This window comes from Colletotrichum higginsianum, chromosome 9, assembly GCF_001672515.1.
Source record: "Colletotrichum higginsianum IMI 349063 chromosome 9, whole genome shotgun sequence".
In the NCBI taxonomy this organism is placed as follows: domain Eukaryota; kingdom Fungi; phylum Ascomycota; class Sordariomycetes; order Glomerellales; family Glomerellaceae; genus Colletotrichum; species Colletotrichum higginsianum.
Window position 1 is genome coordinate 1434637 of NC_030961.1, and position 21595 is coordinate 1456231.

Below are 21595 nucleotides of genomic sequence, written 5' to 3' on the forward strand. Positions count from 1 at the left end.
CACCTCTCTCTACTTTACTTCTCGCCTTGCCGTACCCTGCACATAACCTTTGGACGACACCTGACGTGCTGTATCTGCCCTACTCTAGATCGAAACCAATCCAGACCGCTGCGGTTCTGCCCCGCACTCTCAACTCCAACCTGCAACAATCTTGATCATCAATCGTCATCGTTCAACATGGCTTCCGTCGAGAAATCGTCCAACTCAATCGCCCTGAATGGGCCTAGTGGTGCTGCAGACGGCTTCCCTACTGATGGCACTGGTGAATACTCCTCCATGTCCTCCCCACCTGGGAATAATAATTGACTGATTTATACCAGGCGTGGTGAAGCTTGATCCTTGGCTGTCGCCTTTCCAGGATTCCCTCAAGAGACGGTATGCACGCACCCAGGATTGGATTCAGAAGATCAACGAAACCGAGGGTGGCCTCGACAAATTCTCCAAGGTATGAAGACCATCATTGATGTCTCGGAATCTTAAGCTAAGCAGGCCTTGACAGGGCACCTCGCTCTTCGGATTCAATGTCGACCGGGACAACAACATTATCTACAGGGAATGGGCTCCCAACGCTACCCAAGCCTTCCTGACTGGCGACTTCAGTTAGTCCTACCCACGCAGCGATTGAGTTTCTGCTAATACATTTCCAACAGACAACTGGGACAGAAACTCCCATGAAATGAAGAAGAACAATTATGGTGTATTTGAGATCACTCTCCCGGCCGTCAATGGTCAGGCTGCGATCCCCCATAACTCCAAAGTCAAGGTAGTTTCAAGTCCGAGATGCCGCTGGCAAGACTTGAGTTGACCATGAAGCAGATTTCCCTACAACTCCCCAGCGGCGAACGCGTCGACCGCCTGCCTGCGTGGATCAAGTATGTGACGCAAGACTTGTCCGTCTCACCCGCGTACGATGCTCGTTTCTGGAATCCGCCTGCGTCCGAAAAGTACGAGTTCAAGCACCCGAGACCACAAAAGCCTCGAAGCGCCCGCGTGTACGAGGCTCATGTGGGAATCTCGTCGCCCGAGTTGCGAGTTGCTACATATAAGGAGTTTACAAAAAACATGCTGCCCAGAATCAGAGACCTCGGATATAACGTCATTCAGCTTATGGCTGTGATGGAGCACGCATACTATGCCAGCTTTGGCTACCAGATCAACAACTTTTTCGCTGCAAGCAGTCGTTACGGACCCCCCGAGGACCTCAAGGAGCTGGTCGATACAGCCCACAGCATGGGGATCACTGTGCTTCTGGATGTTGTTCATAGTCACGCCTCCAAGAATGTACTGGATGGTATCAACGAGTTTGATGGTACAGACCATCAGTACTTCCATGAGGGAGTACGGGGTCGCCATGAGCTGTGGGACAGCAGACTCTTCAACTACGGCCACCACGAAGTGATGAGGTTTTTGCTCAGTAACTTGCGGTTCTGGATGGACGAATACCACTTTGATGGTTTCCGTTTCGATGGTGTGACAAGCATGCTGTATCTGCACCATGGTATTGGAACGTAAGTCTCGCTCCTACGGCAACCTTGCAGGCTTGGATGCTAACGGGAACAGTGGATTTTCTGGAGGTTACCACGAGTACTTTGGCTCCGACGCCGACGAAGAAGCCATTGCGTATCTGATGATCGCCAACGAGTTGCTGCACTCACTGTATCCAGATGTCATTACAATTGCCGAGGATGTATCTGGCATGCCAGCTCTATGCCTGCCGCTCTCGCTGGGAGGTCTTGGCTTTGATTACCGTCTGGCCATGGCCGTTCCCGACATGTGGATCAAAATCCTCAAGGAGAAGAAGGACGAAGACTGGGATATTGGCAATATCTGCTTCACTCTGACGAACCGCAGGCATGGCGAAAAGACCATTGCGTATGCAGAAAGTCACGACCAGGCGTAAGTACTTGCCCTTCGAGGCAAAACAAACACAAGCTAACAAAATTAGGCTTGTGGGCGACAAGACACTCATGTTCCATCTTTGCGATGCCGAGATGTACACAAATATGTCGACCTTGACTCCATTGACGCCAGTCATTGACCGGGGCATGGCTCTTCACAAGATGATTCGCCTCCTGACCCACAGCCTCGGCGGCGAAGGATATCTCAACTTCGAGGGCAACGAGTTTGGCCATCCGGAATGGCTCGACTTTCCCCGTGAAGGAAACCAGAACTCGTTCTGGTATGCTCGTCGCCAGCTCAATCTCACTGACGACAAGCTGCTTCGCTACCAATTTCTCAACAGCTTCGACCGCGCCATGAACACCACGGAAGCCAAGTACGGGTGGCTGGCAGCGCCGCAAGCGTACATCTCGCTCAAGAACGAGAATGACAAGGTCATCGTCTTCGAGAGGGCAGGTGTTGTCTTCATCTTCAATTTCCACCCCACCGAGAGCTTTACCGATTACAGAATCGGCATCGAGGTGCCTGGTTCGTACAAGGTCATCCTCAACACTGACTCCAAGGACTTTGGAGGCCACGCCCGTGTTGATGAGGGCACTCGTTTCTTCACTACCCCCATGGAGTGGAACAACCGGAAGAACTGGACTCACGTTTACATCCCAAGCCGATCTGCCCTGGTAAGTTTCCCTGCATTATTAATGCTAATTTACAAGCTAATCAATTTGTAGGTCCTTGGCTTAGAGTCTTCCGTGTCTCAACACTCTTGATTTGGGAAGTGGAGGGTTTGTATGGATACCCAATTGTGAAGGAGGAGGAGGCAAACCAGACACACTTTAACAAGCTGCTCTAAAGTGCTGTCATGACAAAAAGCATGTCATTTTAGAACCAATTTCAATAGATCTATCACCTTCTCGGATAAACGCAGCCGTCAAGGCGGACACTACACTGAATGATATCTGTGACGCGGCATACAAAGTAGGCATGTCAAGACACGAGTCACCCGACAGCAAAGCGGAAAGACGACTTGCTGTTCAGCACTAGTCGCCAATAGGGCGCATAAAAGACCATGCATCACACAGTTCCATGCTACATGACATCGGCACAGGCGAAGGTGATCATCGGTAGAAGTGAAGAAACAAAAGGAAAGTTGCTTGGAATTCAGCTCTTTTAATACAGTATTTACACCAAGCAGATGGTTGTCCTCGAGTCACGTCGCAAGCCCCCCAGCCCATGCCAGCTCTACTAGTAGTCCTTTTATACATGGGCAAACTGCCATGGTCGAATTGTGATTGTGATTCTAAGAGACGATAGGGAAGGAGGATATCGATTAGTTGGCCTTGGGAGGAGACTGGACCATGCCCTTGCCGGAGTAGCCCTCGGACGAGAGACCGGTGATGGGGTCGGAATTTTGGTTCTGGAGAGGGTAAAGTTAGCCATGGATCCGACACAACATGTCGGAAGCGGCCGGCGCGCCGACAACATACCTTGAGGAACTCGTTGGAAGCCTCCTGGTATTCCTTGGTCATGGTGTCGGGGGCAGGGCCGGCGAAGAGGCGGACGGTGGCGAAGATGGCCAAGCTGGCAGCGACGGAGGCGGCAACACCCCAGAAGACGCGGGTACCCTCACCGGCGGGGGTGCCGGCGCGGGGACCGTGGGGACCAAAAGCAATCCAGTAGGCTGTTTTGAGTCAATTTGCGTTAGTTTTCATCGTCAATCTCTTGTCTTTGGCTTTCTGTGGTATGATGCAATGCATATGCACCAGGGATGGGTTGGGTGGCTGTCAATTGGCGTTGCAATCCAGCTGAGTCGGGCTTCCAAAACAATGGCAGCTTGGTTATATAGGACCCGAATTCCCCCTTAGCTGTTGAGAAGGCTCAATTGACGAGGTGGGAGCGAGAGAGGTGTCGTCGTGCTTTCGAGATAGCTTCCCTAAAGCAACTCCTCCCTTCCCATCTCCCTCCCTTTCCTATCTCCTTTCGGAACATCGGACCACCTCCCTCTTTCGAACGAACGGAAAATGAAGTTACGCACCGGCCTTCTTCTCCTGAAGAGTCAGCTCCGCCCAGGGGCCCTTCATGCGGTCCCTCAATGCCATCCAAAGCTCGGCCTGCTCCTGGAGGGGCATGCCCTCCCATCTCTTCTCGATGTTGGCGAGTGTCGGGTTAGAGATGGCGTGGGTGGTGGCGGCGCGGCGGATGACGGTGGTCTGCTGGGCGGCGCGCAGGCCGGCACGGGCCAGGGAAACGGTCGGGGTTCGCAACATTTTGTGGTTTTCGGTCGTGGTTTTGTCTGGGGGAGTCGAAAATCGCTAAAGGGACGGTTCGAGAGAGCGGAGGGGGCTCAATTGAGGTGACGTCGGGGGGTTGGTTGCGGTTCGTTCGAAATGGGCCGTCGAAAGGGAAGAGAGGGTTTTTTTGGCTACCTAGAAGTTCCGGGCAATCGTATGATTGGAATTTCGATTGCAATACGCCGGCTGCGACTGGGTAGTCATAGGGTCACGTGATGGAAATCTGGCCTGTGCGTTACTCATCTCCAGTTGGAATCGCCTAGAGAGCGCTACACCTCGGTCTATAGAGGCTGAGCCTTGTGGAAACCAGCCATAGCTCTCTGCCCCTCCCTTCTATAGCAGAGTGCGTTCGGTTGTCGGCTCATTTCAAAGACCGCCGTTGGCCGACTGCCATTGAGACGAATTGCCTATCGGAACACGCCCGCGCGGTAGGCTGTTGCATCGTTGCTTCTTACTTCGTTGTAAAAACACTCTCCTGGTTCTGCGCTTTCGCTTTCTATGTTGATCCGTTGACATGTTAATAACGACGATGGTAAGCAAGCGAGAGCGACGAAAAGAAGGGGGTTACTTATAGTTCTTAGCAGCCATAACCCATTGCTATCCTTTCAGATGTCAGGTCGTCTTCACCTCTGGAGATTGTTTTCATATTCAGTAGTGGACACGTCAGTCCCCATCTGCGCAGCTGGATTTCAGATTCATCGGAACCAACACAAGTCAGGTATTGTTGGCCCCTGGCCGAACTTCGCTTGATGACAGGCTCGTTTGTTCATTGCTGTATTGCCTGAAATACAACAAAAAAAGAACACAGAAAGAAAAGAAGAGAGAAGAAAACCACACCAAGCCCGTCGAGCTCAATCGCAGATTTCAGCTTGGCAACCAAAGTGAACAGGTTATCAAGTCGGTGTTTCCAGCATGTGGCGACACCCAGATATCTCATTTAACCCCCCTATCAAGCCACTCGATTTACCTTTTTTCTACGGAGTCAGCTTGCTGCTAGTCAACTTCTTCCGCCTAGCACAGCACAAGTGAGCCCAGAAAACCATCATACCCAGAGCCTCGCCTCAGCCAGCCGTCACAAGATGCCCGAGAAAGCCCGTTTAATGTTCTCTGGTGACCACAATGGGACCCCACGTCTCCCTCTCTACTGCAAGAAGACGTCAATTTGAGAGGTGGAATCACTAGAACGGCTGTACACCAACGACAGGCAGCATGACAAGTGGAACTGGGTTTCATTACCATTGCAAGCCGCCATTACGACTATACTCTCTACTGCATCACATGGGTATCAGTGTCGCAACAACTTTCCCGTCTTACATAGCCTCTTGGCCATAAACCATCATTATAGGCCTTTGTCATCCTTCGCCCTGAAAGGTATCGGAGGTGGGAAGCCTCCGGCCTACTAGACTTCGTAAGACTTATTATATCCCTTTTATCATAATCATGGTGGTTCATAAGCGAGCCTAGGCGACGGCTGTATCCTTCCCGTTTACTGGGGTATTGTTGTTCCCACTTGTAGGGGCGGCCGAGGTAGGAGGATGGTGTTGTCCGATACCGAGGACTCTCTGCAGGCTCTTCCTGATGCCTTTCCCGCCACTCTCATCTTGGTTCTCTGTCTTCTCGCCCCTGCCCAAGAAACCAAGACTCATTCTACGAGTAGCATTCTGGCCCTGGCCTTCTGCCGCCGACTTCTTCCTCCGTCGCACTGCCACGATGCCGGGCTCGGCGGCCGAGGGCTTCGGAGGCCACTCGCCGTCCCGCTTCCAGCCCACCACGCAAGCCCGTATCATATCTGACAGGTTGACGGGGCACGATGGCGTGAGGGCGTGCACTATCACCTTCTCGTATAGCGACATGTACACTGAGGGAGTGATGGAAGCGCGCATAGGGTTGCCCGGCGGGAGGAGTGGCGCGGAAAGAGGGACGATGGTCTCTATGGGGTATGTCGTCGACGTGAGAGACGCGGCCGATTTCTGGGATTCCTTGGACTTCTGGGCCGTGAGCTCCTTGGACGGGTCCTTGGAGAGCTCGGAAGCGTCCGAGACGGTGGCTGAGGCCTCGTTGCTGGGCCGCTGCTGCAGGGAATGGGCTGGCGATGATGGCGAGGCTGGGCCCGAGGGATGGGAAAATGAGCCGCGGAAGAACAGGCGACGAGGAGAGAGGGGGGAGAATGTTTGCGTAGGGGAGACGGGCTTGGTGCGCACGCGCACTGTCCTGGCGCCTGTCCAGGCATTGCGCCTTGCCTCGAAGCAGGCCAGGCCTTCATTCCATGCCATCTCCTCGCGGACGGCCCGCCTCCTCCGCGCACGCTTGTCCGCTACAGATGCTTTTACGGCGGCGCCGATCGCGTCGGGGCTATCGAAGCGGAATGGGGAGAGTGACACGGGAGGGTCCTCGTCGGACAAGTCAGACACCCATTCCAGGCGAGGCTTGAAGCGCGCCAGGTCCTCCGAGACAGTGCTGTATACCGATTCCGCATCGCTGTCTTCTCCCTCTTCTTCTTCTTCTTCTTCTTCTTCTTCTTCTCCAGCCTCTTCGCTTTCCGTTGCCTCGATAGCCTCATCTTGTGACGACGCTGTCACTATCGCCTCTGCTTGAAGGTCGGGGGTTGCTTGTTGAGCCTCTTCTACGCCTTCTGCTTGGGATGGTGTCGCATCGGTTGCGGTTGCGGGCGCTGCATCGCCGTTCTGTGGGGGAGAGGCGACGGGCGGCCAAACAAACTCCCAGTCGTTGCGGACCTTGGCGGCGAGGTACTTCTTGACAGCCTCCTTCTGTTTGACCTTGTCCTTGCTGAGCAGGTCAGGATCATAATCGGGCAGGTCCAGGGCCAGAGGCTGCTGGGACATTGACAGACGGAACTTGGATAGCGGCGAGCGTGGGGACTTGTAGATCTCTGAGAACAGCATCTTGGGGGTCGAGGGGGAGGGGTGTGTGATTGTCTTTGGCGGGGGGTTGGCCGACGGCGCAAGAGGCGAGGGAGAAACGGCAGGAGGAGGCATGGGAGGCGACTTGAGAGGGGGCGGCTCGGTGGGTGTCTTTATACGACGTGCAATTGAAGCCTCGGGCAGGGCAGCCGGGGCCGTATTGGCCAAAGCTGGAGTAGCAGCGGGAGGCGTAGGCGTAGACGAAGGCGTCGCAGTGGCCGTCGCGTGCGGGGTGGGCGGGTGCGGGTGCGGGTGCGGATGAACTTGATGGAGCTGGAGCGCGCCCGTGTCTCGATCAGGGACTGGGTCTGGGACGGTGACTGGGATTGGGACTGGGACTGGGGTGGTGGCCGCGGCCGCGGGTGGCCTGATGGTAGCTTCCAAGGGGGCTGGACTGTCAGTTTCTAAATCCTGTCGTGCAAGAGGTTTACACTGGGTGGTGTTTTTGTGCAACGCAACGCCCATCCGTCATGCAATGTGCATTGGAGGGGCCCAGGTCAGGAGCGATATGGGTGATATGGGTACAGTACAGAGAAGGGGAAGGATGATTGTGTAGTCTTAGTGCGTGCCACTTCCAGGCATCGTGTAATGGAGCGGCGACGGGCAGGCCAAGGCGGTCCAGAACCTTTCTTTTCCCTTCCCCTCCGTGCCTTTTCTGTGTTGGGAGCAAGTGGAAAGATTGAGTATGGATGGAGGAGGAGAGAAGGGGAGGGGAGGGAAACGCCAGACTGTAATTGGTACTCGGGCTAAAGTACGTGTGGAAGGCGGCGCGACAAGAGAGGTCTAGGGGAGGAGAGGAGGCAAAAGTGACAAAGCAAGCTCGGCTTAGCGTCTTGTTTTTCCCCTCGTCGACTCACCTCGATCAAACGGAGGAGCGGTGACCTCGTCGCCGGGGGTATTAGGAGATGCAGCAGCAGGGGAATCTGCCGTAGATGCTACTGCTGGGGGTGCGTCAACCGGCGAATGTAACGCCATGGCTTTTTGAGGGGGACAAGAGGCGAGTCGTACGCGGTCTAGGTGTTGCGAATTGGTGATCGAGCAACCTAAAAAGCGACGAGGATGTGAGAGGATGAGGAGGTCAAGGGTCCATCCAGCAACTTGCAAGGCATGAAGTTCGAGGACAAAAAACCCCGAAGGCAATCCCGACTCTATTTTCTGCGACTCGCACTAGCATTGTAGTTGGGGCACAGAGCGGGCTCAAGCCGCCAGGCCCATTAACCCCCTCCAAAGCAAAAAATAAATGAGGAAGAAAAAAAGGCTGGATGGGTGGGTGGGTTCCTTCCCAGGAAAAACCACAGTTCGCCAATGTCACTCGCAGTCGGAATGTGCCCTCTCGGCGGCTGCGCATGAGTATATACCCTGTCAGTGGACACCACCTCTGAGGAGTCAGTTGAACAACATGATGATTGATCTTACGCCTGATTGTTTGACATGCCATGCTTCAATGGCAAGCCCTGTTCGTCTTCAGTGCCCCCGCCGGAGGCGCATCCTGGTTTTTGGAGTTTGAGAAAGATGCTCCTTCTGTGCTTGAGACCAGCTGAGAGCTAGAAGCCTGTCAACTATTTGCGGGGGTTTGTTGGCTGTCTTACGTCTTGCACAGACAACGCCCAACAACACTCGCACCCCCCAAGTTCTTTGACTTGGAACAACGGGGGCTCAAGACCCAGCTCGGGGGCGGAGGACGTGTGTGGTTGACAGACGGCCGTCTCGTGCCGCACATCGATTCTGGCGACCTGCAGTATGCCGAACTCTACTTGCTTGTCTGCTTGCCTCATCCTTGGCTGGGGTTGCCAAGTTGCCTGCCTGCTTGCTTGCTTGCATCTCTATTTTCCCCGCTCTCCTCCCCTCCATCTCTCTCTTTCTTTGCTTGATTCCTCCATACTGTACATGTCATGCTACCATTCGTTAGGTTCCCTGCCTGCCCGCCTTCCCGGCTACTTGCAGGCGCAGATCCGGGGTTTGGTTGGCCACTGGGCTCGAATCCCACCGGGGAAAGAGGGCATGAGCTACGGATACACAGTCCACTTCAGGAGCCTAAGGGACGAACAGCGAACCCGTATTGTGCTAGGTGTAAGATGCTGACAGGAGAAGCAAACAAGCGATCAAGCTGGTTGATTCCGTCCGAGAGAGAGAGCTCGTTCGACAACGAGCTGGAAAGACCAATATGTTGATTCTTCCCAAGACGCCCTGCCGAGTCTTGGGTTGAACCCCCCTAAAGAAGTTGGACCACATGCCGGCAACGCACCACTCGCACATATCGGAACCTAACCTTCGGGCCATGACAAACCTCGCAGGGCTTCTCCGTCCATCGGACCCTCCAAGCAATCCAAGCAACACCAAAGCTTCGCAGGCACGCAAGGACGATCGCCACAGCCGTTTCCTGCTTAGCTAACCCTCGGCGTGGGAATGGTCTTGGCTGATGTATCCCCTCTCTCGTGCTTCCCAAGTCATCCTCCTCCCCTCCCTTCCCCCATTAGCCAACAGAAGACGGGGGTTCATTTGCAGCATCCTTTAAATTGAATTACGCAAGAGAATATTGCGGAGAAGAAAGCGATCCATCGGGAAAAGCTTCGACTTCTTTGGGAAAGGTCCCGAACGGAGGACCACATGACGCCCTCTCGCCTGTGCAAGGTCCCCACAACGAATCGACCGGATTACATAAGAACCCCAGCTGCTCCAACGCGCTCCGTGGCCCACAGGGAGCGCAGATGCGGTCAGGATCGCCGGCGCCCGCTGGGTTGCATCACCCCACAAACGCACCCAGGTCCTTGCGTTGAGCTCTGAAATGATGACAGGACGGCCGGCTCCGAGCCCCGTGCCATTTGTTTCTGATCCCATGAGCGGTAGGTGGGCTGTTCAGAGCTCCCAAGGGTCGACCTCTATATTTTGAATAACAAAGAACCCCTCGGAACAGTACATGCATGTTATGCCATTAAAGGAAACTGTAGACCCGGTGAGTGACCTCAGCTTAAAGCTGTTCTGCAATTCGATACCAAGCGCCGCCCACCAAAAGCGCTTCTTTTCCCACAGTGGCCCGTCAAGAGTCTGCCCCGATTCCTTGTTGCGGGGCCTTATGCCTTTTCTGATGGAATGACAAAGGTTACGGAAAGGGGCCTCTGCCCCCTGGCCTGCTTATGCAACCTCCTCAACCATCTTGCCGGACTTCAGGCCTCCGGGCACAAACACCTTGCCCGCCGGCCCTCCGAGCATCTCGTCGGGCACCGCGACCACGCTGCCCTTCTTTGAGTTGACCCAGCGGATAAACGCGACGTCGGGCTTTTGAGACTCGTTGCCTGGCGTCTCGTCGCCCACGCCTCCGCCCTTACCCTTGGTCTTGGGGGCTTGCTTCTTCAGCAGTTTGTTGATGGTTTCCATCTACCGTCATTGTTAGTATGATTTGTCCAGTAGATGATTTCAATGCCAAGGATTGCTCGCTTGCCTTGACTTCTTCATTGCGCTTGTCCGACAGGTTTCGTCGTCGACGAGCCATTTCCAGCCTTCTCATCGACAGCTCTTCCGCCGTGAACACCTTCTTTGCTTGGACCTCTGTGGCCGTTGTCGTTAGCGCGTGATCTACCAAAGAAGGATTTGAACCATTACGAGACGTACCATCCGAGAGCTTCATGTACTGCTGAGGCTCGTCCTCGAAGCGAGCACGCTGTCTTCTCGTCATTTTAGTCAAGTCGGGCGTACCCTCGCGGCTGCCGAGTTCACTGTCGAGCTCCTCGGCATCCGGCTGTGCCGTCTCGTCGGCCACTTCGATTTCCTCCTCCTCGCCTTCGGCCTCATCTTCCTCGCCCTCGGCATCCTCTTCATCTTCGTCCTCGTCCTCGTCCTCATCGTCATCGTCATCGCCCGCACCCCCCACATCGATGCTCATGTTCATCGTGTTCTCGGGGTCACTGACTTCGATCTCGCTGAGCTCCTCTTCGTCATCGTCGTCGTCCTCAATAACCCTCGCCGCCGCTGGTCGTCGGGGAGTGACCTTGCCAGCCTTGGGCAGCGAAATCTTGATGGTGGGGGCGGCAGGGGTGTCCATGTCGACGTCACCATCGGCGTCCTCCTCTTCACCCTCGGCATCAACATCCATGTCGTCCTCATCGCCCTCGGCATCAGGCTCCTCCATCTCCTCGTCTTCTTCCTCTTCCTCGTCGCTATCCGACTCGACAACGTAGCTCTTCTTGGGGCCGCGGTTGCGTCTGCCGGCGACAATCTCACTTCCATACGAGGCCCGGCTGTTGACCGAGATGCTGTTCTCAGTCGAGTTTCTCCCCCTGCTGGTGGCCTCACGAAGCTTATTGGCGGGTACTTTGACGGTAAGGTTCAGATGCTCGCTTCCAGGGGAAGACGGCGGGCCGCGGGAGACACCCGAGGTGCGGCCCTCTGAACGACGGGGACGGCCAGACATAGTGCTGTTTCGTTCGCTGTCGGCCCAGTCAGTAATTTGCTCTTGGGCCTTCTTAGCCGCGGAGCGGCGAGGTCGGGAAGCCATTGTGAGATGTGGTGTGAAAGTAGTCTCTCGCCGTCTAGCTTGGCAGCGACGTCGCGAGGCTCAATTCCAAGGATGCGGTTGGCGTGCTGGACGATGTCTTGGGTGAAGAGGTTTTGGGGATTTGGTTTGGATGACGGCGGGGGGTTTTTAGGCCAAGATTGGACTTGGGAGGAGGTTGAATTAAGGTAAGTTCGGGGGCCGGATAGACAAGGAAGGGGAAAGGTGAGGTGGCACTGCTGCTAAGGAATCCAATCCCTAGATACGGGAGATGAGGTAAGGCAATCAAAGCATTTGGCCGAGATGGTAAGTTGCGCGCCAAGGTAGGTTTTTACGCCTCTTCCTTTTTTTTTACTGAGTCGCACACACGTGCGGGCGCTTTTCGACTCTCCCTGGTGTCCAGGTTCTCGACACGGGTCTACTTTTGACGCTCTCTGGCCAGGCCAAACTGGATTCGTGGGCGTGCAGAGTAGATCCAGTCACCTGCTGCCCAGAAACGTTGATCCGCAAACCGGATCTTTGCTTGCCTCACTTGATTCGGCGAAGTTAAACGGGTGTGTGTGATGCTGATATAAACGATGAATGGACCCCGGCGAGGGGCGGAAAGCTGATGATGAGGTGTGGCAGGAAGAGGAAGGTCAAGAGGCAGAAACAGAAAGGCTAAAGGGAACGTCGCATCTAAGCTTACCGAGTGATACTTCTGGGTGTGATGGACGACGGCTAGCCGCAGCGATAGAAACGCGTGCAAAGGCAACAAACGGCAAATGGGATAGTTTCCTTGGTGGCCTATCGCCTCACAACTGGATCCAAGCACCGCAAGGTTACTGGGAGGTTCGGTGGCTGCGGCCAAGCCAAGCCGAGCGTGGGCGTGGGCGTGGGCGGGAAAAAAAGGCGACCCCTGAACTGAGACTTCGGGAACGATTGGACCTCGTCGCCTCCTGCGCGTGCCGTTTCTCTGCTTCTCTCCTGCGTATTTCTGCGAAAGACTTGGCTCTCTCTCTCTCTCTCACACACACATACACACACTCTCTCTCTCTCTGTGTGTCTCTCTCTCCTTCGGTGTGTTACGCGCGTGGTTTCGTCCTGCGTCCTGTCCCCCCTGCTTAGTGAGTCCACTCAAGACGTACTTCCCATGAACCCAGAGTTGGGATTTGGACCGTGAGATCTCACCTACGGTCGGTTCCTTGGTTTGTGAGCGGCGTTGGTCGATGAAGGCGCCACCAGCGATCAAAGGTCGTCAGTGACGGGCGAAGGAGCAAAGTAGATGACGGGATTCGGCTGCTCGATACAGGACTGGCCGTGAAACCGGTATGAAATTGAGAGGGGAAGATAGACGACTGCGAACAAGTGAGACGATTCTCAATGAAATGCTACCACAACATCCAAAGTCGACGCTACGTCGGACTGCGCCTTGCAGCCTTTCCTGCTTCCAACAGGCACTGAAGTCCGCTGAAGCGGCGGATATCGAAAACGGGACTCCGTTCTGCTGGCCACCATGGGCACCGTGCATCGGATGCGGTCCCACTTCCCACCACCATACTGCATAGCACTTCATGAACGGTAGCGTACCGTGACAAGCTGCAGCCGCCTGTTGGGCACCGTTTTATTTGAGTGTGGCCAGTACCGTAATGAACGTCCAGCCTCTTCGTTATCGCGCCGCACCCTCAGCCGAGGCATGTGGTCATAGGTGCCGAAACCGCCGACCATCAACTCCCGCCTCCGGGCTGAGCCACTCACTCTATGTGTTGCGCCCGCCTGGACATTTCTCAATTGTTGGCCCTCAGCTCCGTCAATCTCCCCAAGAGACCCTTGCTGGGGTTTTCAATACCGCATACGCAACCATGAGCGATTCCGACGACAACAAGAGTACCCCCGGCATTCCAGCATGGCAGCGTAACCAAAGAACGGATGCCGAACTCGAGCCGCAGCCCGAACAGCCTTCGCAGGATGCCAAACAAGATGAGCCCGCTAGCGAAGACAACCTCGAAGTCGCCCGCAAATTCCTGCAAGATGACGAGATCCGGGACGCGCCGAGGGAAGCAAAGGAAGCATTCCTGAAGACCAAGGGCATATCATCTGAAGATATAGAGCAGCTATTGGGCAGCTCGGCATCTGAGCCGACACAGGAAGTAAGTCTCTCTCTATGTCGTACGCGACATGCGCCTGGTCATAACTGACAGCTTAGTACCAGGTCAACCAAATGGAACAGCAAGCACCGAAAAGCTTGACACAAATAGCGACAACGACACCTGTACCACAAACAACACCAACACCACCGCCCAACACCGAAGTCTCCATCCCTCGCCAAACAGACCAACCCCCGGTCGTTACATATCCCGAGTTCCTCACGAAGCCGACTCGTCCCCCGCCGCTGATCACGGCCAACGGCATCTTCAACACCCTCTACGCCTTCGCCGGTCTCTCCACCTTCCTCTACGGTACGAGCAAGTATCTCGTGGCGCCCATGGTTGAGAACCTCACCGAGGCGCGCTGCGATCTCCACAGCACCACATCCAAAAATCTTGCCAAGATCATTGAGAAGCTCGAGGGCACTGTCTCCGAGGTCCCCGCCGCCGCCAAGGCCTCCGCCACGAACGCGGAAGCATACAAGGACGACGCGAGCAGCGTCGACGCCGACGACCCTACCGAAATGTTCCACCGCGACATCGGCACGCAAACGTCGATCCCTTCGACGCCCAGGTTTGGCGAGCCCGGCTTCGGGACGACGGCGACGGCGGAAGATAAGAACAAGTCTGCGAGCGAGAGGCATGCTGATAAGCTCACGCGGCTCAAGAGCTCGGCGGATTTGCTCAGGACGACGGTAGTCTCGGATGCCGATGACCTCGCGGACCTCAAGTCCAAGATGGACGTGCTCAAGGACGACCTCGTACAACTGGCGTACCCGAGCCCGCAGGACTACGGCGGCTACTCGATGTACGGTGGCCCACGCAAGAACGAGCCCGAAGACGAGATCAAGAAGGCGAGAGACAACATTCGGAGGGTCAAGGGCGTGTTGCTCAGCACGAGGAATTTCCCAGCCTCGGCGAGGTGATGCCGAGGCGCGGTGTTTTGTCTATTTGGCCGGGCTTGGATATCGTGGGAAACTCCGGGAACGGCTGCATGATAATCAGGGAGACTGTGTACCATACAATGAATGAATTTGACGGAAATCGACGACTTAGCTTTGTTCGGCAATGCGGTTTTTGCGCAATCTCAAAGCACCAATGCGCTCGATGCTTTTATGAGACCACCTCTTACATCGACGGGATTTCTAAGCACGCAGCAAGAGACCTATCTGCACGTAGATCCGAGAACTGTCGGCAGCGGCTTTTCCCTCCACGACAGGCAGGACAAGGGTCTAGCTACGTCCAAAGACGCCGAAAAGATATTCCCATTGTAGGAAAGTTCCCGTTTGCCTCTCTGTTCTGTCCTTTGCAGACCATGACCTCCCCCTGCACGATGACCGTTGGGGATACTTCTCTGAAGATAAACACGGTGCCCAATGATACAGTGATACAGTAGGTCGTCTTGCGAAAAGCTTAGTGGATCTCCACACAGTCATACATTGTGGTGAAAGTCTCCCAGAGACATCTTGACTCTTTCACGATCTATCCATGCTACGTACTGCGACATACTGATAGTCTGCTTCTAGAGTGCAATTTTGTCAAAATTGAAACCCAAAGTGCACTAGTGCATAGCCGAGTGCCCATCGTAACGATCACCCTCGACTTTTCATCGTCAATATAGAGATCCTGTCTGTTCGTAGAAAAGCAAACACCCTCCCTTATATCACTTCTTGCTCTCCACGCGCGTCCCCTCGCTGTCCTTCCCACTGGTGGGAGGAATGCGTACCAACTCGAAGACGCGCTTCCAAGAAGAGACGTTGATGTGCTCAAAGTTTCGGTTCTCCGCCACTTGCTGCTCCTGATACCAGTCTAGGGTCGGTTTGAACGTATAGGGGTACGCCTTACGCTTGTCCCGTCTGTCAAGATTCATCACCCACTTGTAGAACAGGTTCTCGCACCGGCTGTGCCGGATCGGTCTGCAAGCGCGGGGCGGATGAAAGATGATCTTGCCATCGCCGTTGTGATTCTGAGGACGGACGATCGGATCGATGTCCATCCCATCTGGCGTGATGGGCCTTCTCGGGGCAGGCGCGGCACCGGGATAGATTTTGTGAAAACCCCTCGAGGAAAGAAGAAGTTCGATTGCAGGAAGATATCCCTTGACATCTCTCATCATGGCCTCCAGGTTGGCCAAGGTCACATCGATCGGCGAGGTGTACTCGGTGGGGACTGAATCGAAACCTCCAATCCAGACCTGCTTCAAATCAAGACCTCGATGCTTGGCTGCCCCCTTTTCTCGTATCATCCCGATGAGATGTTGTTGAGGCGAGGTGAGCTGGGACTCGTAAAAGCGGTCTCCCGTGGGAAACCGGTCCTTGGCTGCAATGTCCCAGATGAGGAGCTCTGTCCCTTCCCACGGCCTGTGAGGTGCCTGAACTCGCCAAATGGCGAGCCATGGGTGACGGGTGGGTGGTCTACATTGGGAATCTTCGTCGGGAGTGTAGAACAAGGTAAAGTAGGTGTTGAAGACAGGTGGCCCACGTGCGTCGCTTGGGGGTCGGAAGCCTGGCAAGAACTGAGTGAAGAATGGCCAGGGAAACTCCAACCATCTCTCGAACGTCGCAAAGTTCCGATGGAAATCTCCGTATGAGTCAGCAGTATCGGCGATATCTTTGAAGTAAGAAACTGGGAAGCCGTACAGCTTCGCAAACGGGCACCACCTGGCATTGTCACACTCCTTTGCCAGCTCCATCAACTTGGTAGAAAAGAAGTGAGCAGCCAACCCCCCGAGCATCTTGGTTACACCATCGTGGGGTTGACGGGGATGGTCGGGGTCGCTTGCAGTAGGTTCCAAAAGAGGACCGTCACTCCTTGGCTCGGCTCCCGGATCGCGCCCTGCGCCCGCAGGGTAGAAGGGAATGTCGCAGGCTTTGATGAGATGACTGGTGTCGGAACTGCCGTCGGTGCCCAGGACATGGAACTTCCGGAACTGATCGAATCGAGTTTGTGACCAGCAGCCGAACCAATTCACCAGGCTTTGCTCATCGTTGGCATCGATGGATTGGTCAGCGAGAACGATGGGCTCGAGCTGCTCGTCCGGCACAATGCTGGTCTGAGCAGGTAACCGAAGTCCGTCAACAATAGCCCAAGTATTAAAGCGAGCCGTGCAGTCTTCCTTGCTCAGGCCTGCTAGTTGTGCTGCCTGTTCTCGCTCTACGTCGGACCGTTGGCGCTGCTCATCACCCTCTGTCAACAATATATCGCGATAAGTGGACCTCTCGAATGCGAGATCTCGTAGGTAGTCGACTATGTTTGCAGCGGCTACAATCTTTTGGTTGTTGTAGGGTTTGTCATGCGTTTTCTTGTACCACTCAAAGAGTTGTTGAGCACGTCTTGGCTCCGACACCAGGAAGCTGGGCGTCACCAGTATCGCGTTGCCATGGGGGAAAAACCTCGTCAATTCAACTTTGCCTGGTTCTGTCTGGTGGTGCGTGGACCGGATGGAAGGATACAAAGGGTGCTGCTGAAGTGACTCCCCAATGCACCAGAACACGTAAGCTGCACTCTTGCTGTGAGTCAGTAGCCTGAGCAGGCCAGGGAACTGTCGGAGAGTATCAGTGGCTGCCTCGTGAACAATGATGACTCCTTGCGCGACAATCTTCGGATTGGTAAAGGCGGCCCAATCGCCAGTAGTCTTGGTGGAAAACACCCTGCAAGAGGGATTTTCCACATGAAGCCACTCGCTCACAGCATCGAGCAAGAGCTTTCTGGACGGAGGGAACGCTAGGTAGAAGTTGTGGTGTATGTCTCGCATCCCAGGTGATAGAAGTTGACGGTAGTTGAGACGGAGCAGATCCCGAAAGATTGTACTGCGTGGCTCTGTTGACCGTGGAGCACATCTCCTTTTCGCCGGCAGGGGCTTCGTGGCAATTGACTGCGGTTTGAATATGGCATATCTCAACGTGACGGTTGCCGGGTTGCTGACTTCGGCTTCAGCTATCACCTTCTTCCAATCCTCACAGTCGGCGGGATAGATGATGATGAGGAACTCTTCGTGGAAGCAGGCAACCCCGAAAGGACCTAATCTTAGCCGTTCAGCGGCTCTGCTGATAATTTCTTGGTCGCTAGCCAGTGTCGGTCGGACGGCCCCGTGTGACAGGTTCTGCCCCACGATCGACCCTCTTTGGGAGGTAAAAGTAAGGGCATTCAAGGTTCTGCTGAAATGGAGTGAATCTTTTTTGACGAAGTGTGAGTGCCATGGGTCGGAGTCAGGTCTGATGTTTTCAAACGTCATCTGAACGCCCTTGGTGCCTGATGGGCCCAGGACGACAACCTTCTCAAAGCTCTGGCCCGCGCTTCGCGACTGGTATTCTGCTACGGACAGTTTGCGGAGAATAGATCGGGGTTTTGGAGGTGGCTGAGATGGCTGAGACGGGTCTGATGGCATCGGGGGTGACTTGAGTCTTTTCGGGCGAGAGATTGGCGACGTGACCATCTCGCCCATCAACTCCGGCTCATTGACAAGCGGTAAGTCGGCAAACTGAACAGACCTCCTATTCTTGACTATGGGCCTCGTAGACTGCGGCTCTGAGCTCGGGGGAAGTGCCGTATCGGTTATCTCCGAAACCGTAGCACTGGAGTCGCTGGCGGATATCGCCATCAAGCCATCGGCCGAATGCTTCAAAGCAGACCGAAGAACGGTACTTGAAGTGCCAGGGCTTGTGTCAGAGTTTGAGCCTGCAGGAGGACCGCTGCTGATACTGAATAGCTTAGTCGGCATAGCGCCAGACGCCACATCTGCCTTATCACGGCTTTGTAACTCGGCCTTCCGCCGCAGTCGAAAGTTTGTAAACATGCGAGGATCTTTAGTTGGGTCTGCCACGTTCTGCACCAATTGACGACCTTGCCTTGATTGCTTGCCGGCGGCAAAGACGTTGATGCCGCTCCCACTGTTGTGTAATCTGATCATCGTCCTCGAGCTGATGGCGGTCTTCTTAGCCTTGTGTGCAGGCCATGCAGATGCCGTAGGAGCAGCCAACCGACTAACGGCTGCAGTAGCGGCCGGCTTGCTAGCAGTCGACTTTTTCGCAGCCCCCCAGGACCCGTTTGCCGCCGACGCGAGTGATGATGATTGCGGGTGTGGCTGTGAAACGGGCGACGAGGCTTTTTTCTTCGTTGGCGACTTAGTACTATCCGTCGCCTTCTCTGCCATCGTGGTCCGCTTGCGGTGGACTGGTCTTGCCACGGCCGCCTGCTTGAGTGGCTTCTTTGGCCGAATGTCCTCGATAGGACTTGTCTCTGTCTGTCGCTCAACAGGCTTTGGGGGCGGAATGATGGCATTGTAATCGTCCTCGCTGACATCTTCGTCACTAACGTAGTAGTCGGCTTTGGTTTCGCCCCTCCACAGTTTGAGTTGCAGGCCTCGTCGCTTCCGCTCAGTGTTGCGCTTATGGTGTCGCTGATATTTGTCATCGTAACGCTTGTCCACGGCTTCCTGCCAGGCGACGATGTCAAAGGGCTCCTCTTCGCCTCGGGCTTGCTTTGCTTCCGTATCTCTCCACTCTTGAAGCAGCTCGTCCGTTACGTTCTCCTCTGGTTCCCACGTTGCTTCTTCAATAGGATAGCCGGTCCACTCCACCAGATATTTGTCTTTTCCGCCTTCACGAGTCTGGTAGCGGATACCTTCGACGAGCCACTCCTCATCTGAATCATGTTCGGATACTAGGGTAGAGTTGATGGAGATGGCATCGTCATCTGGCGCCCCATTTTCCTCCACGAACAAGCCTGATGCATCCATGATGGGCTCAAGCTCTAGTAACCATGCTTTGCAGTACAGTCTGGGGCGGTTTATCCTGTGATTGGATCAAGGCGAGATTGATGAAGGCTTGAAGTTCCGGGTGTGAAAACACACTTAAGCGATCATCGGAGTGAGTCTTTCAAGGGCCAGACCGAAATCGAGGTAGCCGCACGTAATGCCGACAGTGTGTGTGCGAAGCATGGAAGCATCGCAAACTCAGATGTGATGCTGGTCGGACGATGAACGCGAGCTCTGGGGTTGGTGATATGAATGAAGCTGCTTTCCTTAAGATGGCAAGACAGAGAAGAGTGAACCTGTGAACTGTTTAGCGACTAGTTTCTCTGAGAATAATGAGCCTAGGTAAAGTACCAAGCTGGAGAAGGGGTCCCTTCCGTGTTTAACTTGCTGACAGCGAAGGGGCTTTGGCAATGGTCAAATACCTACCTAGGGTGGGGAGAAGTACGATTGCTCCTGGTGTGAATTGGGTGTGAAAGGAAACTGAGACAGCACACGGCGATGGTGCTTACCTACCTACCTGGTAGGGGTCAATCCCGAACACCTCCAGTACCTAGGTACCATCATCACCTGGACCTACCTGAGAGGTATGGAAGAGCCGGCCGGTTGGGTCCGTGCGTTTCGGGGTGGAGAGATCGGAGGCTAATCAAACGCTTAGAGTGGAAGAGTAAAAAAATAGAGTGATATGCACAGGAGCTGAGGAAGTACTCTCTTAACGTTGTGAGCGTCATTGGGAATAGTGAAACAGATAAAGTGGAACCTCACTTTCCAAGCCAGGCAACCCCATTTACATGTACCCATCTATGTTTATAGAGAAGCGTTCGGGTAACCACAATCTACCTTTTCCTCCCATGGTTTTTGTGTATCGATGATTCCCGAGATTTGATGCCCCATCGGTTCAACTCTCCCAAACCGGAGACTTCAGACCTTGCAAGATTGATACTTGAGGTCCAATATCCATAGCTGCGCTGCTAGAAATGACTAACAGACCAGAGGCAACGTCAACATTAGACACCGACATCTAGACTGGAGCTGGGAAGCGAAGAGGACCTGGGTTTTATACACAGAGGGCAACCCGGCGAGTGTGGCCACAGTTTCTTCCCTCCTGTATTGGAACTATGGTCTAATGCAAACACAACCAAGTTCACGCAAATAGCGATTAGTGCGCCAGTCGTCCGGGTTACACTGTCGGCGTTGAAGAACGAAGAAGTTCGCCAGGGTGCAGTCGGACATGTACCTATATACAGCAGATGACGTCCGCGTTCGCGAGCGGTGAGGTCGAACGGGATGAGATCTAACAGAGTGAGGGATGAGGAATCAGATCGCCCACCGTCAACCCCACGACCCGGGACACACGTGATCATGAAGGTGAAACGCGACAGTCCCAGTACCGGGTACCGACGGCGGAGATCCCGTCCTTAGTCTGGCTGTCAGAAAACATAGCTGCCGCCTGCCTCTTCTCAGCCCCCAAGGCAGAGACGGAGGAGACACTAACATGGCAGACGTGGTTGGTGCATGCCCTGTTGTGGTGGTGTGGCTCAGCGGGCTCAGCATGGAACGTGGAGTGACCCCTTCGATGTTGACGTGGGCAGGGAGTCTCAGTCGATGGAGCCTGGATGAGATCCAAGTATCTTTCAAGCCAGACAGTGAAGCAAAGTATCTTTTCCCGCGCTAGTGTGTTGTACGGACCTTGCTGTCTCCGTCCGACAACTGTACTTGTTGGCGATTTGATTGTAGGGGGGTGGTGATGTAAATGTTTTCAAGAAAGGGGTTTCGGAACCAACACGTTGGTTTTCTTTTCTCCCCCCGGTCTAGTGGTCGCGAGGAGAGCTCTCGACTCCTTCTCTGTAGCCGCTGCGTCGTGAAATCCTTTTGCCCCAAAGCTACCACCTATTATTACCTCTGTTCTTGTAGGTACGCCAGCGCCCAGCGATCCCTCAGCCCCTCCCTTCGCCGCTGCCCAGAACCTACAGGGGCTACCTACCTACCTGCCTACCTGCCTACCTGCCTACCTGCCTAGGTACCTACCTCCGACTACCCCTTTTTAGTCACTGTTCTCTCGGGTACCGACCCTCCAGCGAACACCTACCTAAGGCCTAGAGCTGCGCCGACACCACCTC

At 54.7% G+C, this 21595-nt stretch overlaps 6 protein-coding genes across 6 annotated transcripts; 2 read left to right on the forward strand and 4 right to left on the reverse strand.

Annotated features, from left to right (window-relative positions):
- Window positions 1-177: 177 nt before the first annotated feature.
- Window positions 178-2666, forward strand: CH63R_12680 (Alpha amylase; the record flags this gene model as incomplete). Its single annotated transcript, XM_018307654.1, has 8 exons — window positions 178-262; window positions 321-445; window positions 500-599; window positions 651-763; window positions 817-1508; window positions 1561-1896; window positions 1946-2576; window positions 2628-2666. The coding sequence occupies 8 exons, from the start codon at window positions 178-180 to the stop codon at window positions 2664-2666; spliced, it is 2121 nt and encodes a 706-aa protein (XP_018152071.1).
- A 560-nt stretch (window positions 2667-3226) lies between these two features.
- CH63R_12681 (Cytochrome c oxidase polypeptide 5) lies at window positions 3227-4163 on the reverse strand (the record flags this gene model as incomplete). Its single annotated transcript, XM_018307655.1, has 3 exons — window positions 3227-3313; window positions 3384-3577; window positions 3932-4163. 3 exons carry the CDS (start codon window positions 4161-4163, stop codon window positions 3227-3229), a joined length of 513 nt encoding a protein of 170 aa, XP_018152072.1.
- Window positions 4164-5647: 1484 nt separating this feature from the next.
- On the reverse strand, window positions 5648-8083 carry CH63R_12682 (Mitochondrial AAA ATPase-like protein; the record flags this gene model as incomplete). The annotated part of the gene is made up of 2 exons (XM_018307656.1): window positions 5648-7428; window positions 7966-8083. The coding sequence occupies 2 exons, from the start codon at window positions 8081-8083 to the stop codon at window positions 5648-5650; spliced, it is 1899 nt and encodes a 632-aa protein (XP_018152073.1).
- A 2157-nt stretch (window positions 8084-10240) lies between these two features.
- CH63R_12683 (Papa-1-like conserved region family protein) lies at window positions 10241-11600 on the reverse strand (the record flags this gene model as incomplete). The annotated part of the gene is made up of 3 exons (XM_018307657.1): window positions 10241-10483; window positions 10554-10654; window positions 10718-11600. 3 exons carry the CDS (start codon window positions 11598-11600, stop codon window positions 10241-10243), a joined length of 1227 nt encoding a protein of 408 aa, XP_018152074.1.
- A 1838-nt stretch (window positions 11601-13438) lies between these two features.
- Window positions 13439-14649, forward strand: CH63R_12684 (Peroxin 14 17; the record flags this gene model as incomplete). The annotated part of the gene is made up of 2 exons (XM_018307658.1): window positions 13439-13726; window positions 13789-14649. 2 exons carry the CDS (start codon window positions 13439-13441, stop codon window positions 14647-14649), a joined length of 1149 nt encoding a protein of 382 aa, XP_018152075.1.
- A 737-nt stretch (window positions 14650-15386) lies between these two features.
- Window positions 15387-19460, reverse strand: CH63R_12685 (chromo domain-containing protein; the record flags this gene model as incomplete). The annotated part of the gene is made up of 1 exon (XM_018307659.1): window positions 15387-19460. One exon carries the CDS (start codon window positions 19458-19460, stop codon window positions 15387-15389), a length of 4074 nt encoding a protein of 1357 aa, XP_018152076.1.
- Window positions 19461-21595: the final 2135 nt, after the last annotated feature.